Here is a 19,841-nt window from a genome sequence, read left to right as displayed (position 1 = left end):
AAACCCTTGTTTTGGACCTTGCTTGGTCTGTCTCCAAAGCCTGTGCTCCTTCTACTATACCACGTGGTCACAAGACCTCTGGGACTAGACCATTTTCATTTAAGGAATGATTTGTGATAAGGTCAGGTAGACCCAAAGGGACCTATTTCGGAGCTCAGAAACATTGGATCCAAAGAAGTTCAAAGGGAACCTCTAAGAAGTCAGATGAAGAAGACAGGATGAGGGAGGATATGGCTGAGTTCACATAGCAGGTGTGTCTGAGTTCCTGTTCCAAGATTCACTCTTTTCCACTGCCATCACATCCATAAGCCCCTTTTCATAGGTCTCCAGAGTTGATATCCTGGTTGTGATGGATGCAGCGATCCTTGATAGCTGCCCTAAAATCCAGATTCAAACAGAAAGAGCAGAGGCTAGCTCTCAGGTGCCAAAAGCCTTGTCTTCTCTGAATGGAATATCCCCAGTATGCAGCAGACAAAGCTTTTTTTTTTTTCCTTTTGGGTTGAAGAGTGCATTCTGGGTAAGGAAGGATGGACAACCCCCTTCTGCAGCTGTGATGGCCCAGGGAAGCTCCATCTTGTTTCCTGGCTTTCAGATGCCCCCTTGTGACTAATTGTGAGAAGTGCCTCTTTCTGAGATCTGGAAAGCTGTCAGTGGCATCAGCTACTGAGCGTATATTCGGTGCCAGGCACAGTCTTCACAATAGCCTTGCAAAGTAAAGGTTTCTTGTTCTTTTTTCTTTTTTAAAATTTTATTTATTTGGGGCGCCTGGGTGGCTCAGTCAGTCGAGCGTCCGACTTCAGCCAGGTCATGATCTCGCGGTCCGTGAGTTCGAGCCCCACGTCGGGCTCTGGGCTGATGGCTCAGAGCCTGGAGCCCGCTTCCGATTCTGTGTCTCCCTCTCTCTCTGCCCCTCCCCCGTTCGTGCTTTGTCTCTCTCTGTCTCAAAAATAAATAAACGTTAAAAAAAATTTATTTATTTACTTTGAGACAGAGAGAGAGTGTGCAATCGGGGAAGGACAGAGAGAGGGAGAGAGAGAATCCCAAGCAGGCTCTGCACTGTCCATGCAGAGCCCAGTGCTGGACTTGGTCCCACAAACCATGAAATCATGACCTGAACCGCGATCAAGAGTTGGATGCTTAACCGACTGAGCCACCCAGGTGCCCTGTAAAGGTTTCTTTTTCTTGAACACGTCTCTTTGTGGATACATTTTTTTCTAATTTACTTTTCACTTTGAAGTAATTTCACACCTTCAGAAAAATTGCAAGGATATAGTAACTCTATGTTTAGCATTTTAAGACCGCCACCTGTTTTTCAAGTGGCTGCACCATTTTACATTCTCAGCAGTGGTGTATACAGGTTCTTATTTTCTCCATGTCCTTGCCAACACTGCCAACACTTGGTTTGTCCATCTTTTTTATTATAATCAGCTGGTTAAAATGGTGTCTACCAGGTTTGTCCATGGCAAAGTTAGTATTTTGTGGAGAGCTACTTTGAGACTATAAATATCCTATTCCTCATACAACTTGCATCATTTAGTTTCAGCATTTGTTGATTTCTGTCTGAGCCAGTTATTCCTACTACAATTGCCAAAAGGTGATTTTATAATTTCATCATTCTTTTTCATTTATAATTTGCTTTCTACTATAAGGTAGAGCTTTCCCTTCTCCCCCACTTATTTAATTACTAATTCACTCATTCATCATAGATCTATTAGTGTGGACTACACATGGATTCATATTTTATTCTATGGATTATAATCCATTATTACTATGATTTCTTGTGGTGTTTAAATGTCCCAGCTGAGCCAGTGGTAGCTCCTTCAAGCTGGATCCTATGTCCTTTTGACATGTTTCTATCTTTCTTTTAGCACTTCCATATTTTCTGATACTACAAGATATTCAAGCTTCATCTTATACTTCCCCACCCTAGTCCTGGAATCAGTCATTTGTCTAGATGGCTTCAGTTCTTTTTAGTGGAGAATGGATTTGGAAATCAAGTCTGGGCACTATATGGATATTCTTTGTTTTGGGGGTATTATTGCTTCTAGTCCCTACCAGTGGACAGTACATATATATGTCTATATTTCTACATCCAGCATTCTAGATATACACTAAAGTTCATGAGTTCACACTGATGTCTCCCAATTCCAGTCCAACTCCACTGGGATTATTCTAGTCTGCATACATACCTCCTTCCTCCAACAGTGAGAAACTTGGCTCTCATAATCCTCAATATTTCACTTATTTGCTCAATACTTCTGTGAGTAACCAATCTGACAACTACACAAACCACCTCCCCTTTCACTCCAGCCCCTGCACACTTGGTGCCCCTTACATGGAGTCCCCTGCATTCACCTCAGCCAGTCCCAGGCTGAGCAAGGTTCTCACCCAACCCTCTGGGTTTAATTTTTAATAACATCTTTTTTTCTGGTAATAAAAAAGTAAAATATGGCCAATCACATGAAAAGATGCTCAACTTCAGTGGTTAAATAAATGGAGATTAAAATTCACAAGAAAGCTCAGAAATGCAAAAAATAAAAAATAATGCCATATTTTTACTTTACAAAGAGGCAACTGTGGCTAAGAAATCAGTTTAAAGGGGCGCCTGGGTGGCTCAGCTGGTTAAGTGTCCGACTTCAGCTCAGGTCATGATCTCATGGTTCATGAGTTTGAGCCCCGCATTGGGCTCTGTGCTGACAGCTCAGAACCTGGAGCCTGCTTCCCATTCTGTGTCTCCCTCTCTCTCTGCCCCTCCCCTGCTCATACTTTGTTTCTCTTTCTCTCTCTCAAAAATAAATAAAACGTTAAAAGAAAAAAAAGGAATATTCTTTATTGAAGGAATGTTGCCCCTGTGTGCCCCTCTCTGTTTAGTATTCTCTTGCTTTTATTTATTATTTTACTTACTCACTACTATGCATGTACTTGTTAATATTTAACTAGCTCACCAGAAGGAAAAAAATAGCCCTGATAGCATTTGCCAGTTTGTTCAAAGCTGTTACAACCAGCTCCAGCACAGCAATCACTACATGTATTCCTAACAACATATTTATCTTTTCATGTTTTTGAACATTATATAAGTGGCATCATTTATGCAAATGGTATGTATTTGTGTGTGTGGCTTATTTGCACAAAGGCTGTATAGTATTCACTGTTAATGCTGAACATTTGGGTATGCGCATCAACTTTGCAAGGGAATGTCACAGTTTTCTGATGTGGTTATTCTAATTTACACTGACAAAATAGCAGTGTCTGAGAGTTCCTTTTTGTTTTACGTACTCACCAATTCTTGATGTCAAGTTTTTATTTTATTTCAATTTTCTTTTAAATTTCTTCTTTTTTTAATTTTTTTAATGTTTATTTAAACATTAAAACTTGTGAACCGTGAACCTTGAGATCATGACCTGAGCCAAAGTCTGATACTTAACCAACTGAGCCACCCAGGCGCCCCTCAATTTTCTTTTAAGGTACGTGTGTGTGTGTGTGTGTGTGTGTGTGTGTGTGTGTGTGTATTTTTATTTCATTTCATTTCATTTCATTTCATTTCATTTCATTTCATTTCATTTCGGCTCTATGCCCAACATGGGGCTTGAACTCACAACCCTGAGATCAAGAGTCACATGCTCTACCCACTGAGCCAGCCAGGCACCACTGAGGTCAAGTTTTTAAATGTTTGCCAGTATAGATGTGAAATAGCATCTCATTGTGAACTTTAATTTGCATTTTTTGTTTGACTATCTTGTTATAAATGCCTATTTATGCCTTTTGCCCATTTTTCTATTGGGACTTTTTGTGTGTGTGACTTTTCAGGTTTTCTTTTATGTTTCTTTGTTTAAAATATAAAATACAGGGGCATCTGGGTTGCTTAGTTGGTTAAGCTTCTGACTTTGGCTCAGGTTGTGATCTCACAGTTCATGAGTTCTAGCCCTGCATCCAGCTCTCTGCTGTCAGCACAGAGCCCTCTTCAGATTCTCTGTCTCCCTCTCCCCCTGCCCCTCTGCCCCCCTCTCTCAAAAATAAATAAACATTTTTTAAAAATTGAAAATAAAAGAAAATATAAAGTACAAATCCCTTTCACTTTGGAACTTGTCTTTTTACCATTTTTCTTAGTGGGGTAGAACCTAGCAATCTTTTCCTTTTTGGTTATGCTTTTTGTGTCTAGTTTAAGAAATATTCTCTGTACGGGTCATAAAGATCTTCACCTATACTTTCTTCTAAGAGTTCATTTCACTCTTAAATCTTTAATCCACCTTTTTTTTTTTTTTTTGGTATATGGTATAAGGTAGTATCATTTTTTTCCTTTTAGATATCCTGCTGTCCCATAACCACTTATTTTACAGTCCTTTTGTTTTCTGCACCAATCTGTATTGATTGCTGTGTTATGTATAAAGTTTTCATATATGCATGGGTTTGTAGCTGGACGATTGTTCCAGTGGTCTTTCCCTAGGCCAGTGACACACTATATCCCTTCCTTTTTTCCTCCTCTAGAGCAGAATTCCCCAATCTTTAAGGGCAGACTGTGAAATGACTTCCTTCCAAGGAGTACAATCCAGAAAGGAGCAAACAAAAGTAACTTTACAGTGGAGAGAAACCTGATAAATACTACCTTAGCAGATGAAGGTCAGCATGATCAGTGATGTCATGTTGATAGTAGGTACCTTTGATATGATGGGATGAGAATGGCACTTCACTTCTGTGGTCTTCCTTTCAGAAGCCCCCAGCCTCAGTCTAATCATAAGAAAAATATCAAATCAGGGCGCCCGGGTGGCTTAGTTAGTTAAGCATACAACTCTTGATTACAGCTCAGGTCATGATCTAATGGTTTGTGGGTTTGATCCCTGCATCGGGCTCCACGCTGACAGTGTGGAGCCTGCTTGGGATTCTCTCTCTCTCCCTTTCTCTCTGCCCCTCCCCCACTTGCACTGTCTCTCTCTTTCCCTCTCTCTCAAAATAAATAAGTTTAAAAAAAGAAAAAGAAAAACATCAAACAAATCCCATTAAGAGACTTTGTACAAAATACCTGAGCAGTACTCCTTAAACTATCAAAGTCATCAAAATACAAGAAAAGTTTGAGAAACAGTTTTAGCCAGGAGGAGCCTAAGGAAACATGACAACTAAATGTAACGTGGTATCCTGGGTGGGATCCTGGAACAGAAAAAAAGACATAAGGTTGAAAACTAGGAAATATGAATCAAATATGGACTTTCATTATAAACATTGTAACCAAAAGAAACAACAAAACTAAAAGGCAACCTACTAAATGGGAGAAGATATTTTCAAATGACGTATTTGATAAAGGGACAGTATCTGAAATATATAAAGAATGATACAAGTCAACACCCCCCCCCCAAATAATCCAATTAAAATTGGGCAGAAGACATGGACATTTCTCCAAAGAAGACATTCAGATGGCCAACAGACACATGAAGAGATGGTTCAGTGTCATTTATCGTCAGGGAAATGCAAATCAAAACTACAATGAGATATCACCTTATATCTGTCAGAATAACTAAAATAAAAAACACAAGAAACAAGTATTGGCCAGGATGTGGAGGAAAAGGAACCCTTTTGCTCTGTGGTGGGAGTGCAAACTGGTGCAGCCACTGTGGAAAACAGTTTGGAGGTTGCTCAAAAAGTTAAAAATATGGGGCGCCTGGGTGGCGCAGTCGGTTAAGCGTCCGACTTCAGCCAGGTCACGATCTCGCGGTCCGTGAGTTCGAGCCCCGCGTCGGGCTCTGGGCTGACGGCTCGGAGCCTGGAGCCTGTTTCCGGTTCTGTGTCTCCCTCTCTCTCTGCCCCTCCCCCGTTCATGCTCTGTCTCTCTCGGTCACAAAAAAAAAAAAACGTAAAAAAAAAAAAAAAAATTAAAAAAAAAAAAAAAAAAAGTTAAAAATACAACTCCCTTACAATCCCAATAATTGCACTACTGCGTATCTATCAAAAATATACAAAAACACTAATTCAAAAGTATACATGCACCCCTATGTTCATAGCAACTTTATTTACAATAGGCAAATTATGGAAGCAGCCCAAGTGCCCATTGTAAATAAATGGATAAAGAAGAGGTGGCATATATATACAATGGAATATTATTCAGCCATAAAAAGAACAAAATCTTGTCATTTGCAACAACATGGATGGAACTAGAGCATATAATGCTAAGCAAAATAAGTCAAAGACAAATACTGTATGATTTCACTCGTGCGGAATTTAAGAAACAAATGAACAAAGGAAAAAGAGCGACAAACCAAGAAACAGACTTTTTTTTAATGTTTATTTTTGAGATAGAGCCAGCAGGAGGCAGAGACAGAAGAGATCACAGAATCCAAAACAGGCTCCAAGTTGTCATGTCAGCACAGAGCCCAATGCAGTGCTTGAACCCACAAACCAGGAGATCATGATCTGAGCCGAAGTCAGACACTTAACCAACTGAGCAACCCAGGCTCCATAACAGACTCTTAACTATAGAGAAGAAACTGATTGTTATCCGAGGGGAGGTGGTAGGTAGATGGGTGAAATAGGTAAGGGGATTAAGTAGTGTACTTGTGATGAGCACTGGGGGATGTATGGAATCGGTGAATCACTGTATTGTACACCTGAAACTAGTATAACATTGTTAACTATACTGTAATTAAAAATTTAATAATAGATAAATAAAATGTCACCAAATTGAACATTAAAAAAAAAGCAAACCCTGATGTATTATTATTTATGATAAACATACCATACTCATGTAAGCTATTAATAATACAGGAAATTGGGTATGGGTATGTGGGAATTCTATACTGTCTTCCCAACTTTTTTGATAATCTAAAACTATTCTAAAATTTAAAATTTATTTTTTAAAAATCAGCAAATGCATTTGTTCTGAAAACTTTTAATTAAAACTAATTGCTACTTTCTTAAAAACTCTTGAGTTGAGAGTTTCTGAGTTGAATGACCTTTGTCAGGGTCACAGGATCAACCGTTTTTCCAGTTCTTCGATTGGCTGTTCTGTGAGGCAGAGGTGATGTCTGCTTGGGCAGGAAGGAATACAACTCCCAGAGTGCCCCTGTGCGGTTGTCAGGAGCAACCAAAGAATGCAGACTAACAGCCCTGCTGGAGTCAGGATTAAACAAGGACTGACTGCCTTGCAAGCCAGCCATGGGTCAGGATTATTACTCTGTGCTTCAGATCACTCGCAATTCAGAGGATGCCCAGATCAAGAAGGCGTAAGTTGGGACGGGAGTGAGGCTTTAGGGGTGTGCTGGGAAGGCCCCACCTTTATCTTTTCCAAACTGAGCTTTCTTGCACAGCCAAGTGCAGGCAAGATAAACCTTGTTCTTCTGTTGCTTCTTGCATACATACCTACAACCTGGGTTTGGCCTGAGTCAGAGTTCCCAATCCATCATCCTTAACCCCCTATGCCCTGTTTCCCTTCCTGGGTGCCCTGGTTTTCTTAGCAATAAAAATGGGGACAAAGAAGGCATTTGAACTTTTTCCTTTGCAGAACCAAAGGATTAAGAACAGGAGAGTGACCTGGCCAGATGGATGTGTTTCAAATTTTATTCTGGCCGTCATACGAGTTTTTTTTTTTTTTTTCAAGTAGGCTTTTTTTTTTTTTTTAAGTTTATTTATTTATTTTGAGAAAGACAGAGACAGCATTAGGGGGGGAGAGGGGGGTGTGGGCGGGGGGTGGGGGTGGACAGAGACACAGGGAGATGAGAATCCCAAGCATGCTTTTGCACTGTCAGCACGGAGCCCAATGTGGGGCTCAAACTGGAAACACTGCAAGAGTTGAAACCAAGAGTTGGACACTTAACCTACTGGGCCACTCAGGCACCCCAAAGTAAGCTTTTTTAAAAAATGTTTATTTTTGAGAGAGAAAGAGAGAAGCAGGGGAGAGGGGAACAGAGGACCTGAGAAGCAGGCTCAGTGCCGACAGCAGCAAGCCCCATGTGGGGCTTCAACTCATGAACCGTGAGATCATGACCTAAGCCAAAGTCGGGTACTCAACCAACTGAACCACCCAGGCACCCCAAAGGAGGTTTCTTCTTAAGTAGCCTTCACGCCCAGCTCAGAGCCCAACATAGGGTTTGAACTCACAACACTGAGATCAAGACCTCAGGGTCTTGATCTGCAGGGCTTGACTCACGAACCATGAGATCATAACCTGAGCAGAAGTCAGACGCTTAAGCAACTGAGCCACCCAGGCACCCCTGTTTCAAACAATAGTTCTTAACCCTTCTCTCTTGTAACAGCTCTAAGAGATGAGTCATGTATAACACAGTCTCCCATATGGGAGTAACTAGATTTTGACAAAACAAAACAAAAATGCTGGGGCACCTGGGTGGCTTAGTTGGTTAAGCATCCAACTTCATTCAGCTCAAGTCATTATCTCACGGTTCATGAGTTGGAGCCCCACATCGGGCTCTGTGCTGACAGCTCAGAGCCTGAAGCCTGCTTCAGATTCTGTGTCTCCCTCTCTCTCTGCTCCTCCCCTGCTTGCACTCTGTCACACTCTCTCTCAAAAATAAATTCACATAAAATTTTTTTTAAATGCTAAATGTATATAATGAATAGAAGCACCACAATGATTCCTACTTGCCTAGCTATTAACCTTCTCAGTAGCTCTCATTAAGCCTACCCTGCTGCATCCAAGCTGTGACTCCACTCCATCTTGCCCACTCAAGGAAACAGATTGAGGGCACTGCAGGGAAAATCTTAAAACCACTCAAGTTTAGGGGCACCTGGTTGGCTCGGTTGAGCATCCAACTCTTGATTTCAGCTTGGTCATGATCTCAGGGTCATGGGATCAAACCCCCTGTTGGTCTCTGCACTGGGTGGGGAGCCTGCTTAAGATTCTCTCCCTCTGCCACTGCACCCCCCCCCCACACACACACACTCTCTCTCTCTCACTAAAACAAATGAGACAAAAAACTCCACAGAAACCACTCAAGTTTATATGAAAAATAAGGCTCTTCTCAAACCTACTTACCTTTCCTTATTGATAGAACTTACTTGGAATTCTCCCCATACCTGACTTTGACCTTTGTAACGGAGAGGGCTGGTTTCAGTGTCTCAGGGAAGTGATGACAATTGACTTTAAGTTTCTGAAAGTAGACAATGTAGATAATCTCTATAAGGCCTCCAGGGGCCGAATCAGAACCTTCAGAGTCATAGGACAGCAGATCTCACTCACTAAGATGAGATGTTGCTTAAAAGTCAGAGGGGTCCCACGGTGAGATGGGCTGCCTTGTGGGACAGTTAGTTCGTGTCATTCATTACCTCACTGCTGCTCAGTGAGAAGTAGACACAGCAGAAGTAGACACAGCAACTCAAGGAACCCAGGATAGTGGGAGAGACAAACCAGTCAACAAACAACTGGAGTGCCAAGTGCTAAGTTTAGGGATCAAAGGCACTGGGGACTCGGGAAGGGGAGTCTAACCTAGAATGGAGACTGCAGTCAGGGAGGGCATCCTGGAGGAGTTGAGCCCTGAGCTGATTGTTGAAAGATGAATGAAAATGTGCCAGGGGGAGATGGGAGGGTCTGGAGAGTGGTGGGTGTTACAAGGGATGGGAGTAGAATGTCAAAGACCTGAGCAGTGCATTGTAGGGAGTTTGGAGCCTGGCCAGAAGGGCAGGAGAGGCCATGGGAGTGGGGAGGGAGAGCTGTGAGTGAGAAGGCCAGAGAAAGAAGCAGAGGCTTGAATCTTAGAGATACAGATTTTATGCTGAAGGCAAAGGGAAACCAGTGGAGGGATTTGGGCAGTGGAGTGACTTGGCCAGGAGGCATTTTAGAAGCATCAGATTAAAAAAGACAAATCAATCTGGTGGCAGCACACGGAAAGGCCTGGAGAAGGAGAACACTGAAACAGGAAGCCGTGGTTCTGCAATAGTCCTAGGGATGAGGGGGCAGGAAGAGAACACTGGGGAGAAAGAAAAACTGAAATGCCCAGGTGACAGGTGGGCTGGGAATGGAGGGGATGAAGAACTTGGGAGTTGATAATGCTCAGCGTTTTGGCTTCATTGCCTGGGCAAATGGGCAAAAACTTAAGGAACGAAAATGTGTTTCTGTCTGGGTTCATTGAGTTTGTGGGGCCTGTGGGACACTGGAGAGCAGATACCAAGATGGCAGCTGGATGCCAAGGTCTGGAGCTTAGTGGCCTGGTTTCAGATAGAAATTTGGGAGTGGTCAGCGAGTGAGTGATGCTCAAAGCCTTGGGATAGACGAGCTTGCGTACAGATAGTGTGTGGAGTGAGAAGAGAAACAGCGGGAGGGGTCACCAGCATGCAGGGTGTGAGCAGGGCAGAGGAAGTGCACTCTGACCCAGTGGAGGGTATGTGGGGTCCGATTTGTACTGAGCCACTCAGGGGGCTGTGCTGATCCCCTCCTTTGGCTCTTTCAGACCCCCTCCCCGCCTTTCTGCACCCTGCTTTCTGCGCTGGAAGCTGGCCCATCTGAACCACATCAATAGATGCCCTGGCCCTCAGACTTCCTAAATGAAAGCCAAAGAGAGCCCACAGCAGGTGATTGGCAAAGAGGAGAGTGGGGCTGGGGTATTTATTCCCAGCTCCCTTCTTCTGAGAGCGCTTCAGGTTGGGTATCCCTTAGCTGAAGATGACAGCTCCTGCCAAGGGCCCCGTCCACACACACTCCTGTGGGATTTCTCCCTTCCCACTCCTATAGGCTCAGGGGTAGCCAGGGTGACTCAGGGCTCCTAGCCTTGGGCTACAGCACTGTCCAGCATGGTTATCCTCCCTACCTCCTACACTTTGGTGAGTGGTCCCTTATTAAACTCTGCACAAATCACCCAGTTCATGCCAGCTCTTTCCTTTCAGAACACTGGTGATACAGATTCTCAGACACTATAGGCATCGCATCACTGAGTGCTGGGATTGGGTACTACAGAAGCAGGGAAACGAATGAGCACAGAAGTGAGAGATGGTAAAGGGACCTGACGTGTGCCAGTGCCTCTCTGTACCAGGCCCTTTGACACCTTATTTTACCTGATCTTCCCAAGAAGCCTGTGTGTAAGTTCAGATATCACGACAGGATTAGATGTGCGAGAAATGTATTGGGGGAAACGTGAAGGGGGAGCAAGAGCATGCAGGCGGCACCTTCAAACCCCAGTGCAGTTCTGATACCTGTGAAAGGGGAGCAGGAAGAAATGTCTGGATGGAGAGAGCTGCAGAGTGGTCTGGAAAAAAGTAGCTGGGCTGATAGATGGGCGTCCTGAAGCAGAGGTTGTGCGTTGGAGGGGTCCTGTGTCCTAGGGGGACGCGCCAGCACCAATATCCCCACCACGCTTAGGCACTGGTTGGGGCAGCTTGGGGAAATGTAGCCTCAGCACAGACACCCAGGGCGGGCAGCTACACTTTCTACCCACTGGGTTCTGTTCAAGGGCATCTGTGCAATGCACCACCCTGGCCACCACAGCCCTGATTTTATAGCTGGCAACATCAAAGCAGTGAACAGCAGAGCCAGCTCTAAACCATGGTCTGTGCCTCAGGCCCATGTCAAATGCTATGACTTGTATGAATCCTCCCTCCTCTAGGTACCGGAAACTGGCCCTTAAGAACCACCCGCTGAAGTCCAGTGAGCCATCCTCAGCGGAGACATTCAGGCAAATAGCAGAGGCCTATGATGTGCTGAGCGACCGTGAGTGATTCCACCCATCTCCTCTGCCCCACCTCTATTTCGAGACCATTCCTTAAGCCTCTGGGTAGTACAGCATTCCTCTTCCCTGCCTAGAGCCTAAGAAAACTTAGAAAGAAAACAGCATGAACTGCCTCTCTCCATAGTCACAAACTAAGGTTGATGCAGCGTGGAGAGCCCCTGGATTAAGATGATCTGCTCAGCCAGTGTCAGTAGAGCAGGACCTGGGCAGGTCTCCCACACTCCACACCCCACCTGTCCCCTGCAGGGGTGCACACAGTGAGATGCTTGCTGCCAAGGGAAGAAAGAGGCTGAGGCAGGCATCCCCAGTTACTCTTCCCAGATTACCAAGTAGCTCCAGTGCCACCTTTCCACGGAAGGCATGTCTATCAAGGGTCAGAGAGAGGCTGGTAATTCAAGAATCTCCTGAAACCAAAAGAGTGTAGAAAGTGATTCCCCCCCCCCCCCCCCCCCCCCCCCCCCCCCCCCCACCACACCTCTGCCCCGGGGCACCAGTGCCTGCGTGCATCCCCGAGGGCTTGTTCTGGAGACTGTAATCACAGATGTTGTGCAGAAGAATAGCCAGATGACTAAGGTTTCTCCAGTCCCGAGTTTTCAAGACTTTACAGTCCTTAGACTCTAGGCTTTGAAAGCTCTAGAACTTGGCAGCTCTAGAATTCTTAGATTGTAGAATTTCAAGGTGCTACGATTCTATTTACCCCAAATAAAACAGTAGCTACGATGATGAGTTTAGCCAAATTCTAGGGCGATAGCCTCACCCTCAGTCTCTAGATCTCTCCTTCAATCCTCTTCCCCCTGCCACCCAGCAGGTCTCCACCTTTCCTTATTCTCCTCCGCGTTATGGGATCACACCTAGATCCACCCATGATGAAATTAAACCCCTAACTTTTAGGGTCTCCCTCCAAAGAGTGCCAGACTTTAGAAATAAGGTTGGGTTTGCCCCTTCCTCTCTACCCTGTATCCACCTGCTTCCCAGCCCAGCAGCTATCTTAGTCCCTAACGCCAGCCCCCTCATCAAGGTGACATGTGTCCACAGCTGTGAAGAGAGGCATCTATGACAAGTTTGGAGAGGAGGGCCTAAAGGGCGGGATTCCTCTGGAGTTTGGATCCCAGACCCCATGGACCACTGGTTACGTCTTCCACGGCAACCCTGATAAGGTTTTCCATGAGTTCTTCGGAGGAGACAACCCCTTTGGTGGTAAGAGGCCCCACCTACCCACTTGCTTTATTGGGAAAGGATGTAGCTGTAAAAGATGCTTTTCTTTGAATCCTTTTGTTTTGTTTACTTTAAAAATATATATAATGCATGGTAAAAAAGAAATTATTAAAGAAATACATTTCAGCCTCTATTCCTTCTCCAGAAGCAGCCACTTACTGTTAACCGTTTATGTATCCTTCCGGAAAATTTCTATGCATTTATGAGCATATATTTATCTTTACCTAAGCCTTTTATCTTATGAAGGGAATTGGACCATATTGTGCACACTGATTTCTTTCACTCAGTATGCCTCGGAGATTATCTCATTATATACTATATTACATAACAGATCTACTTTACTCATTTTAATAGCTGCATTAGGTTTCACTGTACAGGTGTGTGTTAGGTGAGTATATGGATGGATGGGTGGATAATCCCAGGTCCCAGACAAACTGACCAAGAGTTGATTCCTGAGGCTCACAGTCATCTTGCAAGGGCAATTAACCTTCAGACCTGTCTTCCTGGCTCTCGTTATGCAACTCAGAGAGTCTAGATTTTCACTGCCTGACCCCCTGCTGCCCCTTCCCCTGGCTGTACTATAGCCGTTCTGCATTTCAAAAGTTCTCTCTTCCTTTTTCTGCATGTTAATAAGAAGTGGGCCACAGCCCACTGTCTCTCCCCCTCAGAGACCTCTCCCCTGTGCATTTCCTTCATCTGCCTGCCAGAAGAAGCTGAGTTGATGAACTGATAAACTCCATGTGTGACTGGAAAAAGCAAGAGACTTAGAGTCAGGCCTGTTTCAAATCCATGCACTGCCTCTTATGAGCTGTGTGATTCTGGGCAAATCTCTTCACTGCTCTGAAACCTCAACTTCCTTACTGTTAAGTGGCTGTAATAGTCCATTCCTCACACGTCACTAGCAAATGAGACAATGTTTATGAAAATGGGCTTTGCAGGGGCGCCTGGGTGGCGCAGTCGGTTAAGCATCCGACTTCAGCCAGGTCACGATCTCGCGGTCCGTGAGTTCGAGCCCCGCGTCGGGCTCTGGGCTGATGGCTCAGAGCCTGGAGCCTGTCTCCGATTCTGTGTCTCCCTCTCTCTCTGCCCCTCCCCCGTTCATGCTCTGTCTTTCTCTGTCCCAAAAATAAATAAACGTTGAAAAAAAAATTTAAAAAAAAAAGAAAATGGGCTTTGCAGACTGAAAAATGTCATAACGATGGACAGGTGCATGAAAAAGAGGCAGCTCAGAGGAGCCAAACCAGAGCTTCTAGGGACATCACTTACAGGCTTTGGGGACCCTCAGGCAGTGCCCAAAACTATACTGCTACAGGACTTCACCCAGGGGATTCTTGTGTCCTGTCTCCCTGCAGGACCAAGGGACTAGACCTTCCTATGACCTGGCTGTTGGGGTGTCTACAACCTAACACAGCACAGGTGCTGGGTGAAGAAATGAATTCAGTGATACGAGAGGGGACCAGGTCACTTACAGGCCTCTTGATTGGTTACTATTTCATAGAGGGGTTTAGTATGATGCTGCCCTGCCCTCCCCCACCTAAAGTTACTATACCATTCTAGCCTGGGAAGTTCATTCATGGCCCTAACCATAAGAGGCAGAGTACAAAAAAAAAATCTTAATTATGATAGCAACCCCTGACTCTACAAAGTTTTCAAAGGTTTTCACACATAGCTATAAGCATAGTGGTTAAGGGCAGAGGTTCTCATAGTCAGATTGTCCTGTGTTCAGATGAGCTGCGGGACTGTGAGCCTTTTCTTTGGCCTCTCTGTCCAATAAGACAATATTGTGAAGAACTGAAACCAGCACCTGATGCATAGTAAGCTCTCAGCCAGTTTCCACTCTTCTTCATCGTCTTGTTATTTAATCCTAATGGAAAAAGGCAGATCAGGCATTATTACCCCATCTCACAGACAGAAAAACTGAAACCAAACGACTCCATAGCACTTCAAGAGACAAAGGCTGTTTGCACTGGGATGGAAGGGCAGGGCAGCAAGAGCACTTATGGGTGTAGAGCTGGGCAGGGAAAAAAGAAATTGAGGGAAAAAGAGTTTGGGGGTATGCTGATGAACTCTCAAATTTATTAGGAACCACCCCTTCCCTACTCCCGTATCAGCTATTGACTTCACAGAAACTTGAGTATGTGGTCTTTAGAGGTGTTGTGCTGGGCTGGACAGTGAGGGAGAGTGGAGTGTGGGGAAGGGTAGGAAGGACTGGAATGATATTACCGTCCCCCCAGCAAGCTAACAACGGGAGTCATTTCTGGCATACCAGGAGCTGCCACCAGAGGGCACTCCTCTCCATCCTGAGGCAGCCAGCCTCGAGGAGTGTTTCTCCAAATTGAGGGGGAAGGGAGTCAGGAAAGTGGGGGAATATAAACAGGATGATGAAGCAGTGGGAAGTGGCAAGCAATGATAACCATTGGATCTGCAATTTAGGACAACTTTTTGGCCTGGCCTAACAGTCTGAGTTTGCAAGGTAGGAATGGGATGCTGAGTATTACACTTGGGGACTGAAGAGGTATGTGTGGAGGGGTGTCTGTGTTTCCAAGTCCCTGACACAATCTCTCTTACTCCTCCCCTCCCCTCCCCTCCCCTCTCCTCTCCTCTCCTCTCCTCTCCTCTCCTCTCCTCTCCTCTCCTGCAGAGTTTTTTGATGTAGAAGGAAGTGAGGCAGATTTGAACTTTGGGGGTCTCCGAGGCCGAGGGGTCAAGAAACAGGACCCCCCAATCGAACGAGACCTCTACCTATCTCTGGAGGACTTATTCTTTGGCTGCACCAAGAAAATTAAGATCTCCCGAAGGGTGAGTACTTGGCTTGCTCCTACTGGGGGCCACTACCTATGCCCTCCAATCCTCTGAGTCACCTCCTCCATGCCCTCACTGGAGACCTCAGGTATGGCCTCTGATAGAATCATGAAATCTCAGAATTGAAGACCTAGGATCATAGAATTCTAGAATCTGAAATTTGGAAGGGACAATTGAGGGTATTAGCCTGATTCTTCCCCAGTGCAGGAATCCCCTCTGCAGAAGGGTCTTTCCCTTCTTCTCATATCAGCCCCATCCCTGTGGGAAGCCGGATTCCAAATGGGAGGAGTCCCTTGTGAATTCTACCCTCTGGGTATTACCAGACCATACCCCCAGGGCTTCATCAGTGTGTATGCCTCAGGAGTAAGAAGAAACAGTGTGGGCATGGAGGGTGCACTGGGGGACGGTCCCCAAGGGGTTTGATTGAAGACTTTTAGTGGCCCAGAGTCTAGTCCTTGGGTTGACCCTATCCTATGGCTCAGCCCTATGCTAGACACATGAGCAAAGCCTCCTCACACCTTTGCCCAGCAGAGGAGATGCCAGCTGTGGCACAGATGGCACTCATCTGGGCATGTGATTGGGGAATGGTTGGATGACATAATAGGGAATGCTCAGATATGTTGACCTCTGTGGTCTTTCTCCCTTCATGATTAAGAAACCTGCCAGCCCCTCAGGGCCAGAGCCACTGGGTTGGGAGAGAGGAACTGAGTATGTGTTCACCATGCATCTGTTAGTGGCCAGGGCTACGTGATCTAGGCCTGGAGTTGGGGGCTTGGTCAACTAATGGTGACTGCTTGGCATCTCAGGCCCTAGCCCAATTACATCATCCTAGAATCGTAAGTTCTTGGTTCCAGTAAATGGGGTGAGAATGGGGATGGCTCAGGACAGCTTCTCCCTGTTGCTAGAAGATTGCATCTGAGCACAAAATCCCCTTGGCATCTTTCTCGTGTTAAAAGGCCAGCTGGGAAATCTGGAGCAAACCTCCCTTCTTCCATCTGGCTGCAGGTACTGAACGAGGATGGGTACTCCTCTACCATCAAGGACAAGATTCTCACAATTGATGTGAAACCTGGTTGGAGGCAGGGCACACGGATCACCTTTGAGAAGGAAGGGGACCAGGTGAGAAGGAGGGAACTGACTAGGGTCAGTCCTAGTGTCAGTCACCCAGGCTTGCTCATGTGGTGGAAAGACTGAGGGGGAAGGAGGCAATGCTTTCCTCTGCCCCGTGACCCCAGTCTAGTAGGGAGACCAGTCTGCAGAGTCGGTGAAATGATCCCCAAAGTCCCTTACCAGGGATAGAGCCTCACAACACCTCTGTGAGTGGATAGCCCAGGGCTTTCCCCCATTTTGCAGAGTAGGAAACTGAGGCCCAGAAAGGGAAGGGATTTGGCCAGGGCAAGAGCACAAGAGCTCTTCCTGATTTTCTTCAGTGCTTCTTGAATAAAGCCCAACTATAGGAGGTATTCAGAAACCACTTATTAATAATAATTTTAATACTGCTTAATATCTTCATGATAATTACTTATTTAAATAAAAATATAAAATTATTGTTCAAGGCATGCTGTATCCTTAGGTCTGAGAAGAGGCAGAGTGATGGCATTTTCAGAGCCAAGAGAGATTAATTCCTCTGCCCATACTTCTTGCTCCCTTTCTCACCTGTGAAACATCTACTTCCAAAACACCCCTTCAGGACCCAGCTCTAATGCTCTGGGCTCTGGGCAGCCTCCCCTGACCTCTCCACCTGGCTCAGGGCCTCTCTAATCTCCTGCCTCTGGGTTCCTTTTACCACAGTCCTGAGCATGCTGAGGACGGTGTGTCTGTTCCCCCCACTAGACTGGGAGCTTCTTGCTTGTAGGGACCAGTTAGGCTCCTCTGCCCCCTTAAGAGACCTTAGCAGAAGCTTGTCAGGACAGAGGTGTGTAAGAAGTTGTTTTCAAAACTTGCAGCTCAGCATTTTACCCACCCCCTGAGGAAGCTTCTGTCCCTCTCCATCTGAGTGAATCCTGTTGGGCATGCTCCATAGAGGAGAAGTAATGGGGGGGGGGGTGGCGCTGGATTCATTGGAGTAGGCTTCTCAGAGGAGGGGCTATGAAACCAAACTGAAAAGGTCCTTCCAGAAAACCTAGTTCAATCTCTTCATTGTTCAGAAGAAGACATGGAGACCAGTAGAGTCAGGAACTTAGCCAATATCACACAGCCAATTAGTCCTTGTCACCCCTTGCCTCCTCTGCCCAGGGCCCCAACATTATCCCAGCCGACATCATCTTCATTGTAAAGGAGAAGCTACACACTCGCTTCCGCAGGGAGAACGACAACCTCCTTTTTGTGAATCCCATTCCCTTGGGCAAGGTGAGTGGGCAAAGTGGAGGAGGAGAAGTGGGCAGATGAGAGTGAGCAAGCAGGCCTCACTCTGCACTCCCCCCAGTGCCTATGGCGCAGGCCTTCAGAACGTGAGGAGTGCACATAGAATCTTTGTGGCTGTCTTCAGGGCCCCTCCATGTCCTCACAATCCAAACAAGGAACAGCACCAGCCTAGACTTTGCCTCCCCTCCTCCACCCTACCTGTGGGCAGTTACTCCGTCAATTCTACCACCTAGTCCCCTTCCGTTCATTCCCAGAGTCAGAGTCTGAGCACCTGGGTCTGCACAGCAGCCCCTTTGGTGGCCTTCCTGCCTCCTTTCCCATCTCCTCTAGGCTCTTCCCCACGCTCATCTGACTGTGCCACACGCCTGTCGGAGCATCTTCACATGGTGTTTAAGGCCCTCCACACTCTGCCTCTGCTGATCTCATCCCCTGCACCTCCATTCTCTTGTTTATGCTGGGCCGTCTGTGTGGAATGCTGTATATCCACCTTGTCTGACTGGCAGGATCCTCTTCACCCTCATCAACTGCTACCACCACTGCGTAGTCCTCCTGTCCCACTCCACAGTGGTTTGGGGGCCTCTCCTTGGCTCCCGCAGACCCCTTTACTTCCCTCTATCATCATCAGTCTTTCCTACCAGACCGTGAGCTCCTAAGGGCAGGCAGATGCCTGGCTCGCTCCCCTGTTAGTCCCTGAACATCCTTTTGTCTGCTTGAGGCCAGGCCCAGGGTCTGGCACCGAATAAGCTCATAAAATGCCTTCTAAACAGAATGGCCATGGTTATCTCTCCTACTCCCACCTGTGGCCCTAACGTCCCTAGGCTCTGACCTGCTGCACCGTGGAGGTGAAGACCTTGGATGATCGTCTGCTCAACATCCCCATCAATGACATTATCCAGTGAGTGCATCTGCGTGGGTCCCAGTAGGCAGAAGGGCTGGCCTGGGCCTTAGAGGGTAGTGCCAGACAGGTCAGCCTGGGGTAGTTCAGTCCTCACTAGCAAGGACTGAAATCCAGCCCTAACTCTGGCCAAGCTGCATTCACCTGGTAAATGGAGTGCCTTTTTCTAACTTGCACGAGGCCGCTACAGAGCCCAAAGATTGCAGAGGCGACCTTTGTTGCCTTCCTCCTCCCGAACGTCTCATTAGTGTTCTGAGTTGTATCCCTCAAGTCCTTTACAGGAAAGGGCCTCTGTATGGGAAGCTTTACTCAGCAGCCCAGCACCCCCCCCCCCGACCCCAACCTAGGCTGGAACCTCTATTCCTGGAACCTCCAGTGTAAATGATTATCAGGGGGCAGGCTGTCTGAATAAGCTGGTCTTCTCTCTCCTGCCACACGATTCTGGCTGAGAAGAGCCACCTGGTGGAAGCTGGACTGACTGCCTCAAGCCTGAGGTTGTGTGAGCATGGGCAGCATGGGATCTGTCAGAGAGCAGTGTTGGGGGGCCCTCTCATTTCCCTTCTTTCATCCTCCCCTGTCTCAGTCCCAAGTACTTCAAGAAGGTGCCAGGTGAGGGGATGCCACTGCCTGAGGACCCCACTAAGAAAGGGGATCTCTTCATCTTCTTCGACATCCAGTTCCCCACCCGCCTCACACCCCAAAAGAAGCAGATGCTGCGCCAGGCATTGCTGACATAACTCTGGTGAGCTGAGGGCTGGAGCAGAGGAGGGGAGGAGAAGGCCAGCTGGGCCTTATCCCATTCCTGTCCCAGGATGTGCAGGTGAGCCAGCCCACTGCACAGATGTGACATGAGGATGGGACAGCCTGGGGTTTTTAAACTGACACAATAAAGATTTCCTATCTTCCTA

General features: G+C 46.4%; 1 protein-coding gene, 1 long non-coding RNA gene and 1 other non-coding gene across 4 annotated transcripts in view; 1 reads left to right on the top strand and 2 right to left on the bottom strand.

The window, feature by feature from the left end:
• Nucleotides 1-11,464, bottom strand: part of LOC115524684 — a 23,312-nt gene extending 11,848 nt beyond the window's left edge. Inside the window, exons 1-2 of one of the 2 annotated variants that reach the window (XR_004344218.1) lie at nucleotides 9,016-11,464; nucleotides 4,604-4,725 (exon numbers count right to left, since the gene is read on the bottom strand). This is a non-coding gene — a long non-coding RNA (uncharacterized LOC115524684). Of the gene's footprint in view, nucleotides 1-4,603; nucleotides 4,726-5,017; nucleotides 5,297-9,015 lie in introns of those variants that run through there. The other variant, XR_004344219.1, reaches the window with a different exon arrangement.
• On the bottom strand, nucleotides 3,572-3,644 carry TRNAK-CUU. Its single transcript has one exon. It is a non-coding gene; the product is annotated as a tRNA-Lys (tRNA).
• Nucleotides 7,112-19,841, top strand: DNAJB13 (DnaJ heat shock protein family (Hsp40) member B13). The gene is made up of 8 exons (XM_030331154.1): nucleotides 7,112-7,208; nucleotides 11,535-11,638; nucleotides 12,693-12,854; nucleotides 15,514-15,671; nucleotides 16,680-16,793; nucleotides 17,910-18,023; nucleotides 18,857-18,933; nucleotides 19,517-19,841. The coding sequence occupies exons 1-8, from the start codon at nucleotides 7,141-7,143 to the stop codon at nucleotides 19,668-19,670; spliced, it is 951 nt and encodes a 316-aa protein (XP_030187014.1). The 5' UTR covers nucleotides 7,112-7,140; the 3' UTR covers nucleotides 19,671-19,841.

This window comes from Lynx canadensis, chromosome D1, assembly GCF_007474595.2.
Source record: "Lynx canadensis isolate LIC74 chromosome D1, mLynCan4.pri.v2, whole genome shotgun sequence".
In the NCBI taxonomy this organism is placed as follows: Eukaryota; Metazoa; Chordata; class Mammalia; order Carnivora; family Felidae; genus Lynx; species Lynx canadensis.
This window is presented reverse-complemented; position numbering and strand designations above follow the sequence as displayed.

Excerpts from the sequence above, each read along its gene's own strand:
- DNAJB13 (XM_030331154.1), top strand. The coding sequence starts at position 7,141 with ATGGGTCAGGATTATTACTCTGTGCTTCAGATCACTCGCAATTCAGAG. Across the intron at positions 7,209-11,534 it reads GATGCCCAGATCAAGAAGGC|GTACCGGAAACTGGCCCTTA; the intron begins GTAAGTTGGGAC and ends TCCCTCCTCTAG. Across the intron at positions 18,024-18,856 it reads ATCCCATTCCCTTGGGCAAG|GCTCTGACCTGCTGCACCGT; the intron begins GTGAGTGGGCAA and ends TAACGTCCCTAG.